General features: G+C 41.1%; 1 protein-coding gene across 7 annotated transcripts in view; it reads right to left on the bottom strand.

Annotated features, from left to right (window-relative positions):
• Positions 1–19,073, bottom strand: part of MRTFA (myocardin related transcription factor A) — a 96,287-nt gene that overhangs the window by 9,456 nt on the left and 67,758 nt on the right. For 5 of the 7 annotated variants that reach the window (XM_062587488.1, XM_062587514.1, XM_062587530.1 and 2 more), the window contains 5 exons: positions 4,992–5,047; positions 3,276–3,351; positions 2,447–2,608; positions 1,042–1,217; positions 419–574 (listed from right to left, as the gene is read on the bottom strand). In XM_062587488.1, coding sequence (XP_062443472.1) covers positions 419–574; positions 1,042–1,217; positions 2,447–2,608; positions 3,276–3,351; positions 4,992–5,047 — 626 coding nt within the window. The remainder of the gene's footprint in view (positions 1–418; positions 575–1,041; positions 1,218–2,446; positions 2,609–3,275; positions 3,352–4,991; positions 5,048–19,073) is intronic. The other 2 variants (XM_062587506.1, XM_062587522.1) reach the window with 2 other exon arrangements.

Below are 19,073 nucleotides of genomic sequence, written 5' to 3'. Positions count from 1 at the left end.
TTTTATTTCAAAATTCTCCACATTTAACCTCAGGGTCTTTCCATGCTTCTCTAACTTTGGCAATGCGTCCACAGCAGCTTACACAGCACCAGAATGCAGGCCACAGACAGAAGGCCACTCATCTTCCCCAGTACCCCAGACCACTTGTCCATCCCATGTAGACTCATTATCTCTTAACTATTGATAATGTTGACTGTTTCAGAAGATTTTCTACTCAGACATTTTACAGCAGGCAAATAGATCACAGAAGAATCTACTAAATACATCACAAATAATGTCAGAGGAAGACCCTAGAGAGTAGTAAGCCTTCCTTCCTTAGCATCTGTCAATATAATACTTCCAACCTCAATCCTTCCTTGGAGCAGCCATCTTAATTTCTTTCAGACTACAGAAATGAAGAAATCAGTCCAAACAGTACCTTAATGAGTGTTGGTGGAGGTTTGGCAGCAGGAAGAGTGGCTCCATTTGTAAGATTAGGAGGCAGAAGAGGAGGAGGTGGCAGAGGCGGGGGTGGCTGTTCAGGTAGAAAAAGCGTTTCATTGGAGTCTACACTAATCTGCAATTGGGATGTACCCTGCAGGAACAGAACACTGCATGAGGCGTATATTAATGAGAACAGAAACACTTTAAGAGAGTGGCAAGTAGTGTCCACTTGATGGAAAGCAGCACAGGTTGCAAGCCATTAATTAAGATTCTTTCAACCCACTGCTTCAGTTGTCCCTGAGAAGCAGCACAACTACTTAGGACAGAAAACAAATCAAAATTTCACACCTGTATCTTTCACCTTTGCCTGCCAGAATCAGTCACACATTGACACAGGAAGCATCACTAATAACCACTGCCCTCCCCCCTTCCCCATGTCACCACCTCAGGGACTTCTGAGCAGAAGGCTTCACCGATACCACATGGAGATAAGACCTCTTGTGGAATCTCTCGAACTATTCCCCAGTAGTGACATTTCAAGGATCTCCAGGCCTTATTTTTTAAATCAGCAGTAGCTGCAATGCTCTAGGACACTACAGCAGGCCACTGCATTCTCACCTGAGCTAGTGATGTGCCAGTGGTGTTAGGGAGAGGCTCACAGATCCGGGAGTCCATTGGCGATGGGACAGAGCCCTGGGACTCATGGCTGGCTGGCTGTTCTGGGGAGAGGGCATCACTGCTGTCCTCATCAAAAGAGGAATTGTCTGCAACCTTTGGGTAGTTCACTTGTCCAACTGTAAACACAAACACCAGTTGTGGACTTTGAAGTGGAATAAGAAATTATTTCACTTGATGCTAAATGTTTCACAAAGATAACAAAAACAGGGAGAGAGAAACGTCTGAGTTGTGCTTAAAGCAAGAAGTAAAAATGGGAGAATAAAGCCTAGACTCAAGCTTTTGTAAATGTTTCTATTCAACTGTGCTACCAGTGGAATAAAAATAATAAAATGATGCAGACTGAAGTGAAGTATCTCCCTTGCCTCTCAGCAGGAAGTTCAGAACACAAGCTACTTAACCCTGCCCAAATTGAGAACTTACATATTGCAAGCAACAAGGGCTATGGACCAAGTCAAAAGTGGTGGCCTTGGCTGCTATTAGTATTACTGTCTTATCTACAGGTCCCACAAGCAACAAATTATCTCAGATCCTAGTAAGCAGGAAATTACTATCATTCCCACTTAACACAGGAGCGGCAGAAATCTAAAGAGATGTGACATGCTTAAAGTCAGAAAGATGCCACATCTCTAACGTTCCAGTTCTCAAGTTCACTCTCTTCCTCAACTATTTCTTGTGTGCAATAGTGAAGGCAGCTTCTCTCACAACACTGTCCTTTCCCTTTTCTCATGAAAAATATGCAGCTTTGCTCACAGTTGTGTCCCATTTGTCTCTGAAGTAGCTGTGTGCATTTCAGGCACAGACTGCTTAACTTGGGGAGATGGGAAAGCGCACTGCTCAGGCAGAGGGAAGGCATTCCTTTCAGCCCTTGGAATGGCGCTGGTATGATTTCCATCTGTTCTGGTTTATTTTTAAAGGGTTGAATCCTCTGAAGATTGTTAGTCCACAGACAGCTTTTGTTTCATCACACCTGTTTATATTCTGTCTCCTCTCCCTGCTCCAAGTGTCAATGGGTTCTCCCTGACCAAGGTTGCTGACACAGACAGGGATTTTTAAGGAGAGAATCTAGAAAATGCAATCTACAACAGTCTTTCAAGTCTTGGGGGTCTGGGATTGGTTTCACACTACTCTGGGATGTTCATAGTACTTATAATTCAGTGTCTTTGTACTACTATTTGAGCCAGGAGGAGTTTTGCTTTTCAGGTCCTTGGGGCTGAAAGGCTGTGATTCTGAGACAGGAAAACAAAACCAACCATGGGATGGTATTCCCTCAAGCAGGCAGGCAAATTAACAGAAAATCACAGCCACCTCTGGGAAATGCCCTCAAAAATCTGTCCTCTGGCCCTACCTATAATGGCTTCCTTCAGGCTGGACTCCACAGGCAAGATGTTCTTCTCCACCAGCTCCATGGGACCTGGCCTCTGCGCTATCTTTTCATTGAGGTCATCAGCCAGTCTGGCTCTCTTCAGCTTCAGCTGCTTAGCCTGCAAGGAGGGTTCAGCTGAGGTCTCTGCTCAGGGAAAGTAAAGAAAATGGCATCAGTCCAGCAATGGTCAACCTCTGCACTTCAACAGTATTTCGCTTCTGTTCAGGAAGGTAACTGTAGGTAACTACAGAAAAAATTCCTGTTGATAATAATAGATAAATATACAATATAAAAATATTACACCTATCTTACAGATATTATGTGTAAGGTAATTACAATGGTTCTCACAACTCTAGAATAGGACAAATTCACTGCACTCTGTCACTTGATTCTCATTCATCTTTTCCTTTTCAGTTGTGTGCAAAGATGTGGCTGGTACTCAGCAGCAGCAGAGTACCTTCTCTCTGAAGCTTAGGTGTATATTCACTGTATCAAATCTTCCTCACTCCTATTTAGATACTTTAGAGTGTCTTCTCTTATCAGAAGCCCAATCCATACTCATTCCATTTTACTGTTGCTAAGCTGCACAAAACTGCACAATTTGTGTTTACATGACAGATTCTTCTGAAAATCAAAAAGACCATGCAAAGAGAAATGATTCCCTCCCAAGAAATCATGCAGCAGACATGACCTTCTGCCAATTTTCCAATTGAAAGAAAGATTTTGGAGTGAGAAGCAAAATAGAAGCTCTTAAATAAGTGGTTATAACGAAGTTTATTGTTGATGTCTTCCTGTTCAGTGTATGCTATACCTTCCAGAATGTGCATCCTAACCAGCTCTGATCTCTCTGGCCGGGACCGGATTTTCCGTTTCAAATAGTCCTCTGTCTGTAGCAGAAACAGACAAGTAAAAACCAATTTCAGTTATCAGACACAGGAGTGATGTAATTTTGGGTAGTACAAACAAAAAACAACCACTTTTAGTTGTAACTATGATCTAAATAAACACTGAACAGAAAGGGGAAATATCTTCTGTTCCAGAGCACCCACAGAATGAGTTTATTTTAGAGACTACTTTCTACTGTACATCCTATCAGTAAAAAAGTGCACCACTGGCCCTGCAGATCAGAAGCAGTAAAGGACTTCTTCAAGAGCTGAAGCCCTCTTTTCCCTTTATGTAGCACTACTAGCTTGTGTCAGGGCGACATTCAAGATTTTTCTCTTTAGGCTAAAGATAGATGCATTGGTTCCATTATTTACACAAATACTTATACATACTGCTGGTATTTGGGGCTGACTTGTGGTTTGGACCTGCTCCTTTATTTGTTTAAAGATATGTTATTTGTTAAGTTAAAAGATGTTCCCCCAACCCCTATGCACCCCCTTTGACAGGCAGAATCTAAACACTTTCACAAATGCTATTTGGTTTCTAGAACTGCTCTTAGCTCCATCTTCGGAGAATGCACTACGGAGCAATGAACACAGATGATCCTGTCTGAGCTGAGCATGTTACCATTTACTCATCTCAGGAATGGGAATCTGGGAGTAGTGGGTAACTGACTAATAGATACCAGCCATCAGAATGGACCCTTAAGGAAAATAAATATTGAAGTCTACAAAAGACATGCCATACTTGCTCAACACTAATTTCATAAGAAGATTAAAAAAAAAAAAAAAAAAGAGAGAGAGAAGGAAGAAACAGAAACCCTTCAGACACTGTTCCTCATGCAAAGTGAAGAACATGCAAAGTTCCAGTCCTTCTGCAGAGTTTAAAGTGCTAATGCTGTCTGACAGGTTTCAATTACAGCTGTTATATCTTTAGTTTTATATTGTTTTCATTTTTAAAACAAAGCTTAACCAAACAGCTGTAACAGGCTTTATCTCTCTGTAGGCTAGTCAGAAAAAATACTATCCCCAGAGGCCTTTTGAGGAACAGAAATCATCAAGAAACCCCCAGTCTGAGAAGCAGATGCAGCGTGAAGTGTGTCGCCTATTTCAGGCCTGGCTTCCTCTTTCTCAAAGCCAGGAGTCTGTGTGATTTCGGTGTTTCACAATATTTTGGAATCTTCTCTATTAAATTGTCAGTTTCTAGTGCCCTAGATAATCAAGAATGTGTGCATGTAACAGAAAAACTACACACTTTGCTCAAAGGTGGAAATCACCCGCTTCAATGGCATCCACACAGTAGGAGTAAGTAAGGGCAAAACAAACACTATAAAAATGAGCATGTAAAGTATACGGACGGTGGGAAAGAAAAATATCAGTGATCTGCAAAAAGAAGACTCCAGGGAAAATCTAGGCACTGTCTTCAATGGCTTTTAGGCATGACTTGTTCACAGGGATCACCACCACTGCATATAAACTAACGAAAAACACCCTACTCAGCCTACCTCTGGCTGCTTAGCAAGGTATTGCATCCAGAATATGAATGATACTTTTGTATCTCACTGGTATCTACAGGATGCCCAACATATAAGAACTACCACTACTGACTTCTTTGAAATCTTTAAGAGCATACTGCATCTTACCCTGGCCCGCTCCAAACTCCTTCTTTGTTCATGAAATGCAGCTGGACTTTTCAGAGCTGTTGACAGAAAAACATTTAGAGAATGAATTAGAATGATTATGTTCTTTCACTGCACGTCCTTTCAGGCCAACTAAGCTAACAAATACACTGCAGCAATTGCCTTCTGCATCTTTCAACACACTGGACCAGACCTCCAGCTGGTATAAAGCAGTGTGAATTGACATACTCTATTTTACAGCACAGGAGCTACAGGAGCTGACCTGGACTTTTTGTGGGCCACTGAAAAGAATAATACGGGCTGCATTTCCAGTTGAACTGACCACCGTTCACAAAGCGAAGCCCAATAACATGAGTCAAAAACAGTCCCCCAAAAATGTCTTTTACAAGCTTCAGCAAGGAGTAAAACATTCAGGCCTCTTAAGGAAGTGACTGGCACTGAAACACTGAAGAGGTGCATAAAGTATCTGTAAGGATGGGAGAGGATCCTAATGAACTGTAAATCTTCTTTAGTACCATGTAATGTCACAGGAAGCTGCAAGCTTTGCATTAATCTGCACCTGTGTTTTGTGTACATGCATGGGCTGGTTACAAATTCAGTGCGTCCGCAGTGGGACATACATATTGCTTCTACATGTAAGAGAGAAAATATCATGAGAACAACATTTGGATAGGAAAGTACATCTGCTGACAGATAAGCAAGATTTGAGGAATTAACAGCAGCTCTCCATATAACAGACCTCCTCTCCCTCTTCAGCCTAGTATACAAACTGAGCCAAAATGGATCATGTTGTAAGAAACTGATCCTCTGCTGTCCAGGACCGTACTAACTCTAGAGGAATCTCTCACTCTGCCTGGCTCCTGTGGAACACCCAGAGCTCACGTCCCACAGTAAAACTGGAAAAAGAGGTGATATTACTTCTGTCTCAGCAATGAGAACTGTCACTAGTTCCTCATAGCTTTCCCAAATCCACAGGCAGCTTGTTTTCTAAAACAATCATAGTTTGGTTCATATTCACAACTGACGAAAGGGAACATAACTCATCCTCTTTCATATTTCTGAAAAACTCATATTTAAAACTGCCTAGTGGAACTTTTAAATTACCACCAGGCTGAACAGCACAGTTTAAAAACTTCAGCTTCACAAACAAGCTGCAAGTCTTCTGAAGTCAGAAATCTAAACTTATGCAGTCAGATGAGATTCAGACTACAGAAATAAATGAAGAATAATTTATAAAACAGTAAGCTAAATTGAGAAATAACCACAGTGAGTGAGCATACAAATCCCTACCATGATGGGGCAAATAGTTCTCGCTCAGATTAAAGATAGTTTCATATTATCTGGTAATTGAGAAATCACCAGAGAAAGTTAGGCAAACTGGCAAACAAGCGTGCACTGATTGAGATAAACCCAAATAATGCAGAAAAATTAAAAAATAATATTAAAAAAAAATCACCAGCCAGCTGAAACATCAGTTCCTGGGTAGTCTGACCATCACACTTTGATGAATGTCAAGCAGCAAATCATGCTGGGAAACACTGTTTTCAAGCCACACAGACTGTGAATATGCATGAGCTTGCACTTTAACACGCACTTCTTTCACTGCCTGCATATCATAGAAAAGTGCAATTAAAGCTTCGTTAAGCTCAGGTACAGCTGGGCAAAGGCACCATCTAATATATAAATCCATATAAAAATCCTCACAGGAGACGAGCAGAGCAGGCCTGATCTTGAGCTCTGAAACCTCGCTACCACTAGAATGTGCAGGCACTGCAGTAATTCCTTACTCTCCCCATCCTCCCCACATCTGCTGTCAGTGAGGCACCACATGAACTTTAAGTGACATTTTCCTCACCATAACAAATGGTCAGGAAAGTCAACTGCAGCAGCTCAGCTGATTTCACAGGTAGTCCAGGAAAAATCTTAAAAACGGAGGAACAAAGCGAGGAGAAAAGAGTCCCCGTGTAAAAAATGATCACCTCTCCTTCTCCCCAAACAAATACACATTACATAGCAAGCGAGGCAGAACTGCTAGGGGAAGAAGCTTGCAAAGAACAATTTCAATCTCTCCTGACTAGTCCCCTGGAAACAAGCACTGGTGTGTAGCTCTCTGGGCTGGCAGCATGACAGAGGACGACTTCTCAAAATGTCAAGAGGGCACAACCCCTTCACTGCTTCCCTCAGCGATCTCGGATGGGGCTGACATATCAGAAGCGGGTGTCTACTGTAAAATCATGCCCCATCCAAACTTAACCAAGTCTTGCACATTTTTCTGGCTTTGAAACAAGTACAGAGCCCAGAGCTGTGGAATGACTCAGTTGACATTACCATAGCAAACGGAAAAAAATAGTATCCAAGGAAGAAAGCTGAAGCTGTAAGGCACAGGCCGCCTGGCCGCTGTCTAGTTTAGGCCCTGAGGTAACTCCACGAGGAATCCCGGAGGGCGGACACGCACCCTCCTCTGGCTCCCACCACCGGCTTCCCAGCCGCCTGGCTCTCATGCCTCTTGAGTAATTCCTGCTCCCCCCTCCCCTGCTGGGTTGCTCACCGGAGCGCTTCTTTATCCTTTTCACTCAAAAATATCCATACTGACAAAGCTCTGCTCTTTTTGGCTGTTATCAGGCATTCTGTCACATTTTGGCTGCGGATGCAAATGAGAAGCGCAGCTGACGGAGCAGGAGTAACCTCCGGCAGCACGCACGGAGGTAGGCGCAGGGCAGCGACTTCTACAACTAGCCCAGGATCCATATCCGCAGCCTTCAGTGCCTACAGCAGTGGTTACGGCAACAGAAAATGGAGACGAAGAGACTCCAAGCCACTAATCCTTTCTGACTGCTCAGACTGGATACAATATTCTAAACTGGCACAAGTTTGTCTAACCTGTTCTCAAAGACCTCTAATGAAAAATGCAATATTATGTCCCCAGAGAAATTATCCCAGCACTTAGACGTCCTTACTATTTGAAAGCCTTTCTGAATAACTAACCTACATTTCCCTTCCTCCAGTTTATGCTCATTATTCCTTGCCTTACTTGTCATAAACACTGAGAACAACTGATTCTCTTCTTTCCATCTATCCATATGTATTTGAAACTTTTATTTTTCCTACTACTTTCTGCTCTCTAAAATGACCAATTTCAGTTATTTCAATCTTTCCTTACAGATAACTTTTCACCGACCTTTGATCATTTATTGCTTTCTTTTGGACTCCTTCCAATTGATCCACATCTTCCATTAAGTACAGCGTCTACAACTGGATACATATTCTGGCCTAGATTTTATGAGCTTTAAACAGAGCTGAACAATTATTTCATAACACTTCCCAGTTACATGTCCCAGTCTGCACCAAGCATTTACCTTTTTTTTGTGTGTATAAAATATGTAACAGTGTTCACTGTGTTTGTCTCACAAACCAGAAAAGGCCAATCCTCTTCTGCAGAATCGCTATCTACCCAGTTGTCTCCCGTCCTGAATTCAAGCCACTGACTAGCCCCACCAAAATGCAGAAACTTTGCATTTGTCTGTGGTTCTTCCTCACAGTCTTTCCTCAACTGCTCAAGAATATTGAGAGTCCCAATCCTGTCCTCCTCACAATTTAGTAAGTAGCAAGCTTAAACATATTACTCCCTTGTTTAAATCAAATTGCTGAAAATACTGAATAGTATCAGAGACGGGCCTTCCAACTCATCCCTGCTCAACACATCCTCCCAGTCTGACAGCAAGTCTTTTTCCATATACTGTTCTCCAACCGAGAGAGAACATCCAGCTTCGAGTTGGATGAGTGAGTTTTCCCAGCTCACTTACAAAAATGTCAAGTGAGGCAGTGTCAAGTACTTTACTAAACCCAAGAAGCAAAAAAGGCATTAACATTCTGACTTCCTGAGGAGGTAATTCAACAAGTGCTTATTCTGGTGGTAGGTCTAGCTTAAGTTAATGATGCCCTTCCTCCTCCCTTATGTCCCTCTCAACCCTGCCTCTCCACTGATGCTTCAACAGTATTCATATCACACAGTGAACTGGACGAGAGCACTGTTATTAAAAAATAACTCCACATCCTCTCTGCCCCTCTTCCCCCTCCCCAAGAACAGATGTTATTTAACTCAGTTTGATTTCTTGATCTGGCTCACTGTCTGACTGACACAGCTTTGCTACCAAACACGGGGTGAGCACCTGATGAGAATGGTGCTGCTGCAGAAAGTCAAGCTTGCCAAGTACCACAGTAGCTGCTAGCTGCTAGCTTTTGTTTTCCATGATAGGCAGAAAAGGCTTTCCTTGGTATTTCTCTGCTGCTGAGGTATTCTAGAATGTAAAAGTAACTTACACTATCTTCCCTTCTAGTTATGTATCACTTATGCCTGCCTTCCTGATTTTGTTCCTACATGTGCATGCTATTTTCATCCTTAATAACCTGAGGATATACTTTCGGCCCTCATTCCTGTACCTAGGCCTGGCACAAAGCATGTTAGCCCTCAGTTTTGCTGACAAAATAGTTTATAGACTGAGATCACATTTGTTTTAAAAGAGTTATTCTAACCTGGATCAATAAGCTGATCTAGTTTACAGCATGGCTCCACATATAACTGTGTCAGCAAAACTGAGCAAAAACTGTCCTGCCGGATAAAGGCAGAAATGAGAGGCTGGGTTTAAAGCCAGCACTGTAGCAGGAGCCCCCATACTGCTAAACTACAGTCTCAGTGTCTGCAGACTGCCCTATCTATCTTAGGAAAACAGCCTGATGTTACAAACGGCTGTCAGCAACATGTCCCACTGAACAAGCATTAAAAATGGTTTAGGGATAGAATAGAAGGGATAATACTGTCACTAAAAGTGTTTTGGACAGCACATTCCAGCAGGTGCCCCTCACTGACCGAGCTGTAAATACTTTTGTCCCACTCAGACAACCGAATAGTTATTTGCAACCCCTACTGCTATGAGGATGGGCTTAATACCCTTCACATTTAGATGGCCGACAACACAACATTATTTTCCTACCACAGAGGGTTGGCTAGCATGGATCTGAAGAAATTCCTACCACATACGTTCTAGTTTTTTATTTCCTCTGGAACTTGTTGGACCATTTTGATGCTTCTTCGTAAGAATTCCCAAAGCATTAAAATCTGCTGTAGCACCCTTAGCTACCTTGGAAAAATCAGTTTCAGGATGGACGATCCAATGGTTTTGTGCCTCCTCCCTTCCATCTGATCTCCAAAGTTACGCAGCAGCAAGAGGACATCTACGATGATGCATGTCTTCCCATACAAAACACAGAGGTGGAAGCCACTAATCTTCACTCCAATGTATTAATTCCTATGAGAAAGGGCGCACAACTGCAATGTGTAAGCTCAGTGTTCCCTCAGTTCAAGGCACATTTTGAGGACAGCAGCATGTGAATGATGAGAGATGCTGCTGCAAAGCATCAGACTGCTGCTGTTGCTGTTTGCATGCTGACTCCAGGCAATTGGGGCCTAGGAATCAACCTCAAATCTCTAGTATCACAGAAGAGACAAAAAGCTAGGCAAAATAGTTTACTGCTCAGGGTTTACCCTGCAACATACAAAAGCCAATTTCAGCCTTGCAAGCTTTCAAAGACAGTCATGTGAAGATATTCAAGTTCCTGTTACCTAGTGTGAGAAATAACTGGAATCAGAACAAAATCCAGTCACTCTAAGAATGAAACATTGCAGAGGAAGAGATTGACCCAACTGCTGAGAAAGAGAGGTCAAAGTATCTCTGCATCCTGCATTGGCTTATGCAGCCCATAACCAAGACTTACAAGGAGCCAAATAAAGGGGCAAAAGAAAGACAAAAGGCTCTTCACCAACTCCAGCAGCTCAAATATTTAGGGATGAGAAGAGGCTGCAAAACCTTCTGAAATTGGTAAGATCACCACTGAAGGCTCCTCTCCGCGACTAGATAAAAACAGCAGCTGAAAGATGTTCTTAACTAGTTTCTATCAGACGTGTAGGCAGGTAGGGGAGAGACAGCAAGTGTGCTTTCCTTGGTTACCGCATCTAGTTTACTATAGAGAACAAAGTAATACCTGAACCCAAAATCAGATGATCAGAACAACATCCAATGCTTGTAGAAAGTGATAGCTATAGCTAAATTCAAAACACTTCTTCAAGTAATCTACTTTTCACTTAGCTCACCTAGGTAAGAAAATGTACTATCTTCCTTTGCTATGACAGAAAGGGGTCTGTGTCTCACCCAAAACCAATCTCAGACACGCTGACTTAACTCAGAAAGGGAGAAGGCCTACTGCTATGCCTGTACACCTCTCCTCTGAACAGGATTCTAGTTTCTCTCTTGTTTACTATGCTTTCATAAAAAGATGAGATAAAGTGCTGCAAATATGCTCGATGACTTCCTCTGTCAGTTCAGGGTGGGGCTCCCCAAATAGCATTTGGTGAGACACAAATCTCAAACCACAGATCTGGGCAGCTGGCCCTTTCTTTCCCTCCTTCTTCATCCCATTTCCAAATACCACTTCTCATAGCATGGAAGAGAAATTTAGCAGTGTTCAAAAACTGGGTTACATGCACAGAAGGAGCTGTCATATTGCTAGTGGGACAGTATCAGAAATGTATGTTTGCCACTATTAGGGGATGTGCAAAGTTTTGACAAAAAGTGCTAAGATTTCTCAGGCCCAACTTTGAATCACTCAAAACGAAGAGATACGTGTAAATTCTCAGAAAGTTCACTCTCTTTAGGAGCAGAATGGAAATTGTCACCCCTGGAAACAGTTATCAGATCTACACATGACTGTTACTACAACATCGTCTCAAAGAACATCTACAGCAAACATAGATAATGCAAAACCCACTCTGCGCATCCATTAACTCTTTGTATGCAAAGGACATTATTTAAAACCTGAATTAGAAAAAAATAAAAAAGAAGAAAAAGGAAAATGGAAAGGGGAAAAGGAAGATAAGGAACTTCTAACGGACCCCTTTATTTCATCCATTCCTGGATCAGACTTCTTATCTCTTCCTTGGATAGATAACTGCCTCTTTGCAAAAACTGCTGACAACTCTATGAAGTGTCAAGACTGGGAGAGGTGCAAGGAAAAAAGAAGAAAAAAGGAGAGGCCATTCCCAATTTAAACATAAGCAACGAACGCAAAAAGTTTGTAGGACGGTGAAGGAAAAGAAAATCTGCATTACATACAAGCTTTTACTGCTCTGAATGATTATGCTTCTCTGACAAACAACCTGCCAAGTTAAATATCTTCTTTCTTTACTGCTGCAGGGATGGAGGACTAAATGCAGCCTATCCAACTCTGAGTACAGCCCTTTCTTACTAAAAGGCAAACAGCACATTTTTATTACTGACAAAATGAACTTTCCTACTAAAACCATTACTAATGACAGATGATATAAACACATGGAAAACAAACACATACAGCTATCTAAAATATACAAACTAGGCACAGCTATTCAGCCTCTCGTAATGAGGCTTTCAGCTTAAATGTACAGACTCCTTCTGCATACCTGGAATCAGCCTCCAGGCACTGAAACTGTTCTTCGAGAGAGGAGATCAAAGAGTAAAGAAATAGCAAATAATTCCCAGAAGACAAGTTACAGCTAAATTATAAAATTAAAACAGTTACAGATTTCTGTGCTATAAGTCACTAACAGAAACACAGCTGGAGAACTGCTCTCTAAAGCTTTCTTTTCAGATACTTACTTAATGTTATAGTCTTACTCTAAGAACACAACATCAAGTACACCAAAATCTTCATTACAGCCTCTATATTTGAGATTCTATATACAACGAACCAGGAAATAACAGGGTTTCAGAGATTAAATCAAGTAGTTAAAAAGTTATTTTTATGCCTTAAAAACTTGAGTTTAGATATTTTATTAAACAAGCCTGAGAGCAACAACAGTTTCAGTCCCTATGTTTGTCTTTAACCCCTGATCCTAAATGAAAGTACAATTTCAGTTTGTTTTGTGGAAAAAAAAAGGATATGAAAGAGAAGCAGTCATTAATGGGCAGAATAGCAGGCACTAGATGGTTGGGAAGTATAAATTTGTATTTTTCATGGTATAAAAATTCTTTAAGAAAATAAGAGGTACTCTTGCTTCCAAGATCTGGTATGTAAAGTAGTGAAAGAAAGATGACAGCCTATACATAGCACACACATGTAAAACAGGAAGTGCACTTTCAGGAGATTTAAGGAGCTGATTTTTCTGGAATTCAAATGTAACAGACAGCAATCCTGAAATGTGTACTGCATAGCCACACTGAAACACTTCAAAATCAGTAAAACTCCACATAGGCATAGCAGTTCATCTTATATAACAGCCTTTATGTAGAAGATAAAATATTGTTGAGACATAGAGAATTGTACCTAAAATTATGGACACAACTGCAGAACATTTTCTGCCTCAAAAGATGTTATGCATTTATGTAACTGTGTACATTCTAACTATTTACTGCCTTTCCAGGACCTATGTTAAAAGATGTTCCCATTTCACAATGGACACATATAAACAATTAAAACAGCTGGTTTACTTATTTATTTATTTATTCATTCATTCATTCCTGACAGCTTTTCAGCACGGTCTACTGTACTGTAGCAGGAATCAGGAGCTAACTACATCCACAAATGACAGCTCTGCCTCAGCTATTGCCCCACAGGTTAGAGTGAGAAGTTTCATGTCTAAATTTGTCAGCTTAATAAGAAAACATGCACAAGAAACAAAATATTAAATATATATCTACACAATGAAGTTTGTAGGTGCATAATTTTCAACAACAAAATTACTTTAAAAGATTAAGAAAAAAAATGAGCAGTAGTTGGACTGTCAGCCAAGGCTGTAACAGTAGTGTTCATAGCTAATCTTCACAAACACAGTTGTGAATGGATGGCCGAATTTTGGAGTTGGAAGTGTTAAGATCTACAGATATGGTTTAACTTTAGCAACTCATATATGACAAGTTAGCAAACACAAACACATGCATTTCCCTTGCAGAAACCAGTACTTCAAAGAGCACTGCCACGTTCTGACGACGGCTGTGCTGGATGCAGAAGACCAGCTGCAAGGTTTGCCTAAATGACAATCAACACGGGTAGGCCAAAAACATAACCTGTGTTCTGCATCCAAAAATCATGTTCTGAGTGTCCCAGTAAATGGCATTTCCTGTAGTTCCTTTAGTTCTAAGTACCATTAATTCTAAGGGATGTTTCACAGCCCAGAAAGAGGGAATGCTGTATTTTAATTTTACAACAAATACTAACTTGTCTCCACTACGCTTATGGCTAGAAAAAAAAGTAGCCAGTGACAGCAAAGGCCCAATGCGATTGTAGTTGTCATACTGTCTGTTGTCTTGCACCCATTCCTAATCACGCGACATGCCACAACTGAACATGTTCCCCTGGTGTAGTCCAGAGATGAAGTATTCTCTCCTTAAGAGTATCTGAAGCCCAGTAACACAAGATTCAGAAATCCTGTGTTCCAAAATACACTCAGGCTGCTAAAAGACTGCACGTCCAAGGAGAAAATGGCACTGGAGTGTTGCTAAATCAAACCTATAGCACAAAACCAGCTCAGAGTGGGCACCTCTAAAACCTGTCAAATTACAAAAACATCATAAAATCCCTCCTTTTTAGATTTGATACCAACTGCTATATTCTAACCCCTCAGCATGACGGGAGGATCTGTTTGCAGTCATTTTAAGTGGTTTACACTAGACAGTTGTAGATGCCATGACAAGCAGGGTTGAAACATCAGAAATCTGTATTGGCCCTAGTGGAGAGATAGAGAAATGGTGTCAGATGAACTGCACAAACTGCCCAAGAGAGCAAGGACCAGTCAAGAGGGTTCATGGGATAAAAAGACTGAACAGTCAGCAGGAGTTAGAAGGTTTAGGAGGACACGGGCTTACTTGTATGCTGATGGAGAGGATGGCATTTTTCCCTCCCCCCCGCCCCCCAAGTCTGCCTTCCACATATATCTGCATATGCTGCATCCTTAAAAAAAATCCAAACATAGCCTGAGTAGTTGGACCTGGGCACAAAAGTTGGCAAATACCAAAAATACTGAGGTGAAAAAGCAGCTCCTAGAAATTCTGGCCCCGCACTGCAGCCACCTTCCTTTCAGCTTTCGATTAAGGAAATGCCCTTTCCCAAGGCCACCTGCGTCCCCCTTCAGACATTCACAAAGCCCCCGTGCTCCAGAGCAACGCAAAGCACGCTCCAGGCGGAATCCGCTCTTTCTGCTGCACTTGGGTGGACCTTGGGTCACATCCTGAGCAGCAGCTTTCCTGCAGGTCCGTGCCACATGACAACCTTGCCTGCTTGGCTATATTTCATGTCTGCAGCTAGTAGCCAAAGATCACAATCCAGATTGATAAAACAACGGACCTGCAAAGCTTTAAACCTTGCAAAACAGAAAAAGCACAACATATTTTGCAAAGCACAGTATTGCCACATTGGCTACATGTCCTTCCCCTAAAAATTCTTGCCGTTTTAGTTGAAGATACTTTCCACATGTCTTTCTACTGTATGTGTTAGCTACTGTGTTAAACATTCCTTTCCACGGCAGAAAAACTAGGTGTTTAATATTCACCAAAAAAAAAAAAAAAAAAAAAAAACTTAAAATATCTCTAATCTTTGTATTTGATACAGTAAAACTGACAGCATCTGTTATTTTACAGCATGCCAGAGCTCAGAGCCGAACACAGACAGCCATTTTTATTCAGCTGTGTTTCTCTTATCTATATTCTATTATTTAGCTAGTGTATCAGGAGGGGAAGATGAAAATCACTTCTGCACATCTAAAAAAAATGCAAATAGCTCAGAAGTTTGTTTGCTGGCACTATCTGCCCTCTACTAAGGGCCTTAGAAAATAGGCCAAAACCTGAGTAAATACAAGGACTCAATAATTCTTGCTTCTAGAAGCAGATCACCTAGGTCAAATCACAGGTATGTCAGATGCAGAAAAAGAATTGCTCACCACCTCTTTTCTATGGGCAATTGAGAATTTTAATCTTCAGCTAAGCAATTCCACTCTGGTAAAAGCTTAAGCAAAGTGAAACTAGAAAAACAATAAAAATTAATGAAGCATACAAATCAATTATTTGAATCCTCTATCACTGCTTAAAAATGCTTTATTTCTTACTGCAATATGCTTGCTTTACAGTGAAGCATAGCCCTACTGTAGGTGGCTGACAGGGTGGAAAGGGTATTCAAGTGAGATTAAGTGTTCTGGGTAAAAAATGTTGAAACGTTTGCCTTTCCTCTCTACAATATAAACAAAATTCCACACGGGAACAAAATAATCAATTCCCGGCTCTGTTCTGAACAAGCAAGGAAGGAGCAATATGATTCTCACTATTGCTTTAATGTGAGCATCAACCCCTTTACTAACGTAACTTCTCCCACTCCTCAGTTTTGCAGTGTCTAAAAAACTTTCGTTAAAGGAAGCCTGAAATACAATTCTTTTTTTAGGGCACCAAGTTGAATCCAAACATAATCTAAGACTTACGTTGCAATTAGCGGAACCAAAGGTATCAAAGTGAGCTTGCATGTTGTAAAGCAAAAACTTTTATTCTCTCCATACAGAGTTCATAGATTTTTGCAGGTCTGTTCAACTACAAGATCCAAGAACTGAAGTGTATTAAAGGCTAAATCTAAATGAACAAGTAGTACAGCATAACAGGAGCAAATCTTCAGAGAAAAACAGTTGATGCTGAGGAACTGACATTCATACTCCACATATTTAGAGGAGTGTTGTCTCAGACAAGCTCTAGTCTGGTCCCATGGACTGAACATTTATCAGCTGAAAGAGAATATTCTTCAATTTAGTTTCCTTTCAGTTTAATCCAATCCTTGCACTGTGTGATCATTTCCTGGTGCAAAGCAAAGCCGAGCAGGTAGGTGTAATCAGGAGATTCATTTCAAAAGCACATTCCTGACCCAAGTTACAATGCTAATGTATATGCAAGCTCAACTACCACCATTCTTTCAAGAGTGCCAAGGCTCTTCAGATGGAAAATACAGGCTGGATGCCAAACAGCATTTTATAAGGAGAGAGAACACCAGCTCATTTAACTCATCCTGTGGATTCTCTGATTTAATTTTTATTTTTTTTTTAAGTTTGATATGAGGTTTGTCCGCTTCCTGACTAAAGAACTCTGGAGGGAAAAATGGGATCCAGGATAGCCATATTCAGTAGCAGAAGGCAGGACAATACAATTAAATAACTAAAATCTCTCACAGGGTGTAAAGGGAAGAGACATGAAAGAATACAGAGAAACTTGGACATTCCCACTGACAAGTAAAACTATCTATTCTGAAGCTCTGAAAGTAAAAGCAAAGTGGTCACAGTTTTGAGACGCCTTCAAGAGGAACTTGGCCTTTAGTCATCTTCAGTAATTTTCAGGCTAAAAACGGGACTTTTGCTTTAAGTAGCAAAACTTATCTCATATATGATCTTCTCATTAAAAATGGTCTGCCCAAATAATGTTTTAAACATATCTCTGTGTGTAGTTATTTCCAAATGGCAGGTATTGGTAAATGATACCATTACTTGAAGGGAACTGGCTTTAAATCATGTTTAGAATAGATCTGCCAAGACATTTCTATTTCAGAAAGGACCTTTTATGTGCTGCCAATATTTTTACATGGACATTTCCCTGAGCATTCTTCTTTAGTCGGTCGTAAAGCTCACAAGTAAGAGATACAAATGAAGCAAGGAAGGGCACTAGTTTGCAAAGACTAGTTATTTAGGCTGCATTTTAAGCAACTGCAAGACTAATTACTCTGGGTGCCTTGCTTGAATTACCTGAGGGGGCCTCATTTTCAAAGGGCCTGCAAAACAGATCACTCTCAGGAGTCACAAGTTTGTCCAGCCACACTTTGAAGAAAGCCAGTACTGAAAATAATCTAATATAGTATGTGCATGCCTATCTATCTAAAGGAGGAGACCATAAAAAAGTCAGGAACATTTTCTTCTGGGAAGCATTAGCAAAAACACCCAGCCACTGGGATATTATACTTTCATCTAAAAGCAAGTAAGTGTATTTGGTAGAAGCACCTACATGAGTTCTCCATGTAAAAATAACAAAAGAGGTATGCCTCTCTCTACTTATTTACTATATCACCAGGCCCATCTTTCCTTTTAAATTTGGTGATAGAATTTTAAGAAGAGGGTCCTAGAAACATCTCGGGCATGTCACTACCTTCCAGTGAGCCACTTCAGCTGACAGGTTCTCTTCATTCAGGGACAGAACTAACAGCCTGACCATATGACTTAGCAAAGGCTAAGCCACATCCCTGCGTCATATTCCAATGTGCACCCCAGAAACAGGAGTGAGAAACTCCTCGTCATTACCTTGTTTTCCAGTAAGGCGTGTGAGGTGGGAGAGGGGGAAAGTTTTTCAGAGAACAAAACATTTAGCTGGCCCACCGCCTTTTAATAAAGCTGATAAGGGAAACTGAATTGAAAAATAAAACACTTGTTCTTTGGTCTTGCCTTGATTTGTCATCTGTATGTTATCTAGTTCAGAGGTATCAACGCACAGTAAAACTATTTGTCGCAGATCTTTTTCATAGGGACTGGGAAAAGCAAAACAAAAAACCTCATGCACTAGTCTGGCCGTGAATATATTAAAACTTGGCATTAGGGTACATCCTATGTGTCCACTCAGAAAGGTGCATTAAAGTTTTTCAGCTCTGCAGATTTGCCTCTGCTTGCTGCAAGGGGACTGGCTGATGACCATAGGACTCTTCCTAGCTGTTTCAAGCTGCAAACACTTTTATAGCATGGTCCCTTGTGGATCAACAACCTGCTCACACTGCCAGATTTGATCAGGTTTGTAGAATATGTATATATACAAAGTTACAACTGCCTCAGAGGTCTGGGTAGCTGACAAACAAGAACAGAAACTGCAGAGGCAGGAAGCCTGTTAAAAGAGCGATACAAGCATGCATCAAGTATATAAGGTACTTCTAATATTGCAAGTTCTCCAGAAGCTTATTCTCCACTGTGATCGAATACAACCACTGTTTTGGAGTGCAGCTAGGTTTGGAGCCATTACACTATTCCTCAGTATCAGAGATGGACCCATACCTAGAGTA

Source organism: Rhea pennata, chromosome 1 (genome assembly GCF_028389875.1).
Source record: "Rhea pennata isolate bPtePen1 chromosome 1, bPtePen1.pri, whole genome shotgun sequence".
Classification (NCBI taxonomy): Eukaryota; Metazoa; Chordata; class Aves; order Rheiformes; family Rheidae; genus Rhea; species Rhea pennata.
Note: the sequence above shows the minus strand (reverse complement) of the source record. Positions and strands in the feature narration are given on the sequence as shown.